Source organism: Denticeps clupeoides, chromosome 14 (genome assembly GCF_900700375.1).
Source record: "Denticeps clupeoides chromosome 14, fDenClu1.1, whole genome shotgun sequence".
Lineage (NCBI taxonomy): Eukaryota > Metazoa > Chordata > Actinopteri > Clupeiformes > Denticipitidae > Denticeps > Denticeps clupeoides.
The window spans coordinates 13,896,579-13,904,768 of record NC_041720.1 but is presented as its reverse complement, the minus strand read 5'-3'; the positions used below and the strand labels follow the sequence as shown (position 1 = coordinate 13,904,768).

Sequence of the window (8,190 nt, the reverse complement as noted above, 5' to 3'; positions counted from 1 at the left end):
CAAAGGAATCGCCTTAATGCAACAGTATAAATGTCTTTAAAACAGCTAGAAAAGTAATAATTGCAGAAGCTGGAGGAAGAAGGACTTGAGAGGAAAAATATATATATATATATAGCTATTTTTTCTGAAGGCAGACTTTTTTTTCAACCAAAAAAATGAAAATGGAAAAAAAAATGGAGTGGCATTGCAGTTCATTTGAACTGAAGTTCTTGTTCTCCTTGGCTGAGGTGTCCAATGCCATCTGCACTCGACTGTAGCTTAATGTGACCTGCATATGTCTTTACATCGAGAGCACCACATTTAAAAAAATAAAAATAAAAATAAAAAAAAATGCTACATTACACTTGCGGTTTGCATGTCCAACTATGGAGCTTTTGCCACCACGCCAGACTCTATGAGGTTTCTCCACATGGAATGGAAAATGAAAAGGAAAAAAAAAAAAAAAAAAAAAAAAAAAAAAGATATGTAAAGATTTTTTTTAGGATGAATGTTATCCACTTCACGTTAATTTAAAACATGTGGCAATATGTTTCTCGCTCTTCTATTTTGTGCTGCTCAACTGAAGTACTGCTCCAGCTCCTCCTCCATGCTGGCCTCAGGCACCGTCTGGTCTGAGTCACGGTCGCCCCTCCCCGGGCAGGCGATGGCCGTCAGGCCCGCGCAGGCCAGGAACCAGGGGTGCTCCAGGATCTCGCGCGAGGTCAGGCGCTCGGCCGGGTCGCGGCGCAGGACGCTGCGGATCAGGCAGCGCGCCTTGGGCGTCAGAGTCTCGGGGATGCTGAACTGGCCGCGCCGGATCTTGCTGAAGAGGGATCCGGGCTCCACGTCGTGGAAGGGGTAGCGGCCCACCAAGATGGTGTAGAGCATGACGCCCAGGCTCCACACGTCCGCCGCCTTGCCGGAGTAGCTGCCGTTGGCGTTGAGGATCTCTGGGCTGACGTAGGCCGGGCAGCCATGTTTGTCTGAGAGGGAGTCGTCGCTGCCCGCCAACAGGTACGTGTCCTCCAGGCTCTCCAGCTTCACCAAGCTCCTGCGGCGCAGAAGAACAGACGTAGCCGCGTTAAAATTGGTACATACGATTCATATAATCGTTGTTTCTGAAGTGCCATTCCGTCGGAACGTATAACACAAATGCGAAATTCATCCTAGCGACATTAAGGACGAATCAGATGACATCCGCCACGTTATTTTCAAATGGAGACACACAGCAACCAAGCTGCTCAAACACAAGACATCTGGGCATCTTTTTTTTTTTCCAGGTGGAAATTAGGCGCGACCAGATGAAAATATTTTAAACGCAGACGGCACCAAACGCCACAAGGGCTACGCTGCTCTGGATCTCGATTAATCCGGAGATGGCTTATTATACATCTCAGGCTGAAGTACACTTCTTTACCATCAGTAGCATCAAAAGAGACGCCTGACAACGAAGCCGCCAACTGACACTCACGGCACATTTACCACAAACGGCGGCACGCACAAAAATAAACTACCTGCTGTTCTCTCGTGCACCGTTTCAGCCACTTTGCTATTTCTGAACTCGACGAGCATGTGAACGAGTGCAACGTGATTCATCACGCCGCAATAGACTGTTTCACAGCGTAAAATAATACCTTGTTGAAACCAGAACAGAGGATACTTATCCTGAATAAAAAAAAAAAAAAAAGAAAGGAAAAGATAAAAGAACGAGTGAGCCATGATTAACGGTGCTTGGCCGCGGCAACGTCCGGATAAACAAATACTGCGCCACCTCCTGAAGCGGAGGTTCCGTTTTGCGTTCCGTTAGCCTTTGTGGCCTTGTGTGTCAAGCGAAGATTTACGAACTTGCCAGTGGTACACGCAACGATACGGGGAATCTGCACCTCCAGCCCGGACGAAGATATATATATATATATATCTCTCTCTCTCTCTCTCTCTCTCTCACAGCTGCAGGCGACCTGGCCGAATAAAGAGATCGTAGGTGCCATTCAAGGGTCGCCGGCGAGCTCTGCGCAGGCAAAACCCAACGGGAGCGACTTAAAGCGATCGTCGCGAACGCGGCCGCACTCTGCGACCTGACCTCGTGACCTCCGGACCGCTCAGCTCAAAACCCACAGGCCTGCCGGCCGAAAATAACCCCGTAGCGGCACGTCAGACGCGTGGCTCGGTCCCGAACCGCGGTGGAAACATTTCAACAGGCTGGCGGCCGTGCGAAAGGCCGGCGTCTCTCCAGGGGGACCAGGTTCATCCAAGCACGGGGGGAGTATTATATATTTACTTCTTTTTTTTTTTTTTTTGATATGCGCGATCCCGTGAGCGCGGTGACATAACCGGGTCAGGTCCCTGCCTGCCGATCGCGTTGCGTCTGCACGTACCCTCTCCCTTTCTTCCTTTCCTTCCTGGTGCAAGACGGGTGTTTGATTTCCCACCAGGGTGAAACCCAACCACCAAGAGGGGTCACGTCCAGACCTACACCCTTCCCGTCAGTCGCTCGGGGGCAGGATGACTGACATCGCAAACGGCCAGCGGGGTCAGGAATCTCGCACGCAAGGCATCGGGTGTGTCCCGCCAGCCAATCTAGGGTGAACAGGAGCAGTGGACCACGGCGGTTCCTGGCCTAGTTCTTCCATGTCTGTTTAAACCATCTAACAAGTACCATCTTAAAAACAATCATACTACAACCATAACGTGAATGGGTGGTAACACACTCGCCTATGAACCAGAAGACCCAGGTTCAAATCCCACTTACTACCATAGTGTCCCTGAGCAAGACACTTAACCCTGAGTGTCTCCAGGGGGGGGGACTGTCCCTGTAACTACTGATTGTAAGTCGCTCTGGATAAGAACGTCTGATAAATGCTGTAAATGTAAATGTAATGTGAAGAAATCAAAAGTGTTGCACCGATACTGCCATGTCATGCAATGCCACCTGAAGAGGCGACGGCGAGTTACTGTAACGTCATATCTGTGCAACATGACAGCACAAAATTATCGTTTAATGCATCCTTATGCATGAAACTACAGACATCCGGTTCACATGATTCAACGGACCCCATCCAGTTATTGCTGTATCGCAGTGTCGAGTGAAACATCCACTAGAGGGCAGTACAGAACCCAAAGTTGTATAAATGTGGCTTGTGGATTCACCAGCGACAAAATATCAAGACTGGGCCCATATCTAAAAATGCTGATGCCCAAAATTTGCACGCCTTTCCTCTGTAGCTTTATAAATCTGGTCCAAAGCCACAATAAAAGACGCAGTCCTGAAACTGTTCACGAAGTGTTTTCAGTACACATTAAAAAGGGACACGCATTATGACGTCAGACGAGGAAGGGCCTTTAAAAAATAGCAAAGTGAAGTGACACAACGAAATGTCTCCTCTGCTTTTAACCATCACGCTTGGTGAGCAGTGGGCAGCCATGACAGGCGCCCGGCACCTTGGCGGACCGGGATTCGAACCGGCAACCTTCTGATTACGGCCACCGCTGGCACAGTACACATTAGGTAAAGTTACGTGATATGGGGCTTTTATTTTGCCGATGTGGCGCAAACTGCTCAAAAGGAACAATTCAGTCTGACCCCACTTACTTGTCCTCGTCCTTGAAGACGAACTTCCTCAGCTTGAGGTCTCTGAGCACCAGGCCGTGGTCGTGGCAGTGGGCCACCGCTGATGCTATCTGATAGAAGAGTCGGGCAGCCTCGTCCTCCTGCAGCTTCTTGCAGGTCCGGACGAACGAGTGCATGTCGCCATGGCTCCTCTCGAAGAACGCGTAGGCCCGCGTGTCCCCAAGAAGAATTTCCACTATTTGATTGATGTTCTGGTGCACGCCCAGAGCGAAGTGGGCTGCCAAAGACTCTTGGTATCGGCTTATGTCAAACACCTGCAGGGTGGAAGAGGGCGAGGGAGGGAGAGAGAGAGAGAGAGAGACACAGAGTTACACCCAGGAATTGATCCGATGGGCCTCAGGGTTCAGAGTTCACGCTTCCGCTCCTCGGTGGCTTCAATATTAATTGGTTTTGAACTTGTTTACTCCAATTAGCCAGGGACGTCTTACTCTGCTAGCCAGGGGAGCGGAGGCTTTAACCAAAATCAATCTTAGGACGTTGGGGAGGGAAAAACACACACACACACAAACCTCCGCTGCAACTTTCATCCCCCAAAACACACACGCTGATCTTTGATGTTGCTTAGTAACAGACACACAAAATGGAGCCCGGGTAAAAATAGCACAGTGGGCCGGTACGGTGCTAAAAGGTCTTATCGGCGCCAAACTGTGGGACTCGCAGTGCTGGCCCGTGGCCCGAAATCGGTGGAATCGCGTGACCCGTGCGCGTAACGCTCGGCCGCAGGGCACACGTACAACCTTGTTAAGTGACAATGGGAGGACTCCGCGGCGGGATGAATGATCTACCGCTGCCGGGGACCTGGCCAGTTTTTGGTGTGCGTGGCAAACATTCGTCACCAGTCGTTGCACAACTTGCCACTTTCTAAAGGAGCGAAGCCGTAAGGTCATAACGGGGACACAGGGACGCCTCGGCCGGAGCGATCCTAGCTTGGATGTGGACGAATTGGGGACAGGGACTTTGTTCCTCGTCCCCCTTTGTCAGCCTTGCAGGTTGAAACCCGATCAGCATGACAAGGGGGGTGCACGTCCTCACGTCCCCCAGGTGTTCTCCAGCCAGTGGAACGCTTCCTAAACCCCTCTCGGCATTGCAAGCTAAAATAAAACGATGATAAATGCTTTTTTTTCCGTGGCTGCGATCGACTCACCTTACAGACCAGCTCTTCCCCGCTGTGCAAGTGGGCGGCCCGGAAAACGTGGTCCCCCTCCAGCGGCTCCAGCAGAAGGTAATTCCCGATGCACGAGACGCAGTGCGAGGGATCCGGCGTCTCCGGGGGGCTCGGGGATCCCAAATTCGGGCTGAAGCTCTGACTCGACTCGGTGGTCCGCAGGCAAGTTAACTCCTCGAAGTCGTGCGCTTTGTGCCGCGACCTCCCATAACGCGAAATGTTGATGGGATTTGACCTCTGTATGTTCATGGGTGTGCGGTGGGATCTTTCGGGAATGAGATGGGGGGGGGACAGCAGGTATTCCGGAGGTCGTGGGGGGGGGGAGAGGACAGACGATAATACCGACAAGAAGCGCGCAGAACCTCTCGGCGACTTGCACGGGGGGCGACTAATCGCTACATGTAGCGATCAGACAGAAAAGGAGAAGATCGGCGCGGTCCTCCGAGGCCGATTGGTAAAACAGTGACAACCGGAGAAGATCTAAGAGTTGCTTCCAGGGGGGGGAATCGCAAATAATCGATTAATCGAACGCACGGTGTAGAGCGGGTTTCTGCTAATTGCGGGTGGTGGTTTCAGATTTCCTGAGAGGCCTCGGTCCACAAATCATTTCCATGCAGCTACAGTTGCCATCGACCAAATATGGCAAGACAGGGGTAAAAAAAAAAAAAAAATCATCCGGATTACCAGCCCTTTTTCCCCCCCGTCGGCGTTCTCTGCGACGGAATGCGTGCAAAAGCGATGCCTGCGGAACAGTCGCGCTGGCTGCCTAAGAGGAAGGGGCGGCCGACATTCCCTGGCCTCTCCCGGGCTCTCAGCGAGACGCTCCTCTCCTGCGGTGCCGTGGTACTTACGTGGCCGCTCGCAGCTAGTCCACTCAGCGCCGGGTCAGCCGCGCACACACGCCGCGCACCAGTGCAGAAGCCGACTGCGCTGCCACCGCCGTCCACGCACGCACACCGCCGGCCCGCTTCCGACCCGCCCCCGCCGCGTCACGCCGTTTGCGGGAAGCCCATTGGCCGCCGGCTCACGCCGGGCAGCGTTGTTGCCAGGTCCCGGCGGTTTTACGCGGAGAGCGCTTAATGCGCGGTGGCAATTCGCTCTTATCCGACAATTTGAAAGGCTGTGACCAGGGTTATGTACAATAAGAAATAAGACGAGTAAATAGTCTAAATAAAGCACTTACAAAAAATTGTGTTGATGCCTTTTACCCATATACCCTTCTTTTTCCACTCCCCAGACTACAGGACTTCATAGTACATAAATTATAATATATTATTATATATAATTATTACATATTAATAGCAATATTTGGTTGCACTGTTTACAATTATCAGCTATAATAAAATTTTTTTTAGCGTATTTTCTCTAAAGACACCTGGCAACACCCACCGACCAGCTAAAGCGCTTCACTGTAGTCCATGCGGGGGTCATGTGAGATGAATGAGTCGCACGTCGTTAGCTCGGCATGGCAACATCATGGTATGTAATGTCAAATATAAAAGGGCGAATGGTTGTGATTCCTGTCCTGTCCAAAGGAAAGAAGGAAAAAATATATATATATGTGTGTGTGTGTGTGTGTGTATCAAATACAGCCATATGTGAACCTGTGATAAACGGAGTAAATGTGAAGCCTACCTGTGCAGTGAAAGTCAATAGGATTCTCTCAGTGGTTTGACATGTCACTAGAGGCCATTGATCAAACTGACATTACATTCAAATGGCACATGGCTGACAGCGTGGCTCGGTGTTGCAGTCAAGCATGGAGCATTCTGTGAAATAATGTGCCATGAACCTGCCCTTAGGCGACACATTATGAAGAAGGTGCAAGGACAGGAAATGTTCTTTTTTTTTTTCATTCTCAGGACTGTTAATTGAATAATGTCCAGCATGCACTGAGCTGAACTCACTTAAATCGGATCCCAGCATTCCTGGTGAATGCACGTACAATGTACATTTACAACATTTATCTTATCCAGAGCGACTTCCAATCAGTAGTTACAGGGACAGTCCCCCTGAAGACACTCAGACACTCTTGCTCAGGGACGCAATGGTAGTAAGTGGGGTTTGAACCTGTGACTCTGAGTGTCTTACCCGCTAGGCTACTACCACTTGAATTGCTGTAGTTCCCCTATAAGTGTCTGTTTTCAGTGGTTCTCTGTACTGTCCAATTGTACAGAATCAGACCTATTGGCCAAGTTCAGTAGCTTGCATTCAGAGTGCATTATTTGTAGGATGGATAACAATTATCTCAACAGCAGCTGTAGCACAGCAAAAGGATATTTATGAGGGTGAGAGCTTTTGCGGGTTAGAGGTTATCCAATGTGAGTATGTATGCAGTGCGGTGCATAAAATAATAGGCCCCCACGGTTGAAACTGTAGTAAATTTAAGATAATAAAACGTCACTTTTATCGTTTGGGGAGCTCATTAGGGGGTCAGCAGTGGTTAAAGGAGGCTACAGAATGCAGACGCTCCCCTCTGGATGACAGTGCTCGGTTTTTTGGGACGGTGCGGAAAGAGGTGAGCGAAGTGTTCAGGCACAGGAGGGATTGAGCAATTCCTGCCCTGGAATGCGGGGCGTCCAGTGGAATGCACACAGCTGGATCAGAGACACAGGCGAGACTGTTCATTTGTACCACCTCCCTTCCTCCAACACAACGCTGAACACCAAAGCCCAGAGGAGGAGCCTCCCAGTGTTCCTTGGCCTTGTTTTACCCACGCTTTTGTAAAAATGCGCTCCTCACATAGAGAACGTCATTCTTCCACAGAGCCTGTTCGCGCCCTCCGGCCTCAGACTGAATCTATTAGGCTGGATGGAGAGTCTTGGTTTTTGAGCTGGACCTCCAGGGCTGTTCTGGAGCACTTCGGGAAACCATGTCAAATCAAGACAATTTGGTTCAATTGGAAGCAGCATAACACAGAAAACGGAGCAAAGACTGGTGTAAACAAGATATTGCATAGGTGGCATGTTCACTAATGCATTATTAAGGATTATTAAAGAAAATGCACCCCTCCTTGTCCCTTTGAGCCTTGTGGATATTTATTTCCAGAAGCCCAGGAGATGTGTTATCAGTGATCATGGCCCCTTCCATAGTGTTCATGCAAGTTTTACATTCACGTTTACATTTACAGCATTTATCAGACGGCCTTATCCAGAGCGACTTACAATAAGTAGTTACAGGGACAGTCCCCCCCTGGAGGGTAGGGTTAAGTCTTGCTCAGGGACACAATGGTAATAAGTGGGATTTGAACCTGGGTCTTCTGGTTCATAGGCGAGTATGTTACCCACTAGGCTACTACCACCCTCAAATGAACACAAAAGCAAATTTCCACTGACACAACCCAAGAGGAACTGTGAACAAGGAGATATCCTACCACCAGTTCCAGAATGGAGGTGAAGGCTTTCCTAGTGTCAAGACG

At 50.0% G+C, this 8,190-nt stretch overlaps 1 protein-coding gene across 1 annotated transcript; it reads right to left on the bottom strand.

Annotated features, from left to right (window-relative positions):
* Positions 1-488: 488 nt before the first annotated feature.
* trib2 (tribbles pseudokinase 2) lies at positions 489-6,712 on the bottom strand. Its single transcript, XM_029003017.1, has 4 exons — positions 6,408-6,712; positions 4,752-6,297; positions 3,569-3,861; positions 489-1,030 (listed from the first exon to the last, which is right to left on the bottom strand). The coding sequence occupies exons 2-4, from the start codon at positions 5,019-5,021 to the stop codon at positions 556-558; spliced, it is 1,038 nt and encodes a 345-aa protein (XP_028858850.1). The 5' UTR covers positions 5,022-6,297; positions 6,408-6,712; the 3' UTR covers positions 489-555.
* Positions 6,713-8,190: the final 1,478 nt, after the last annotated feature.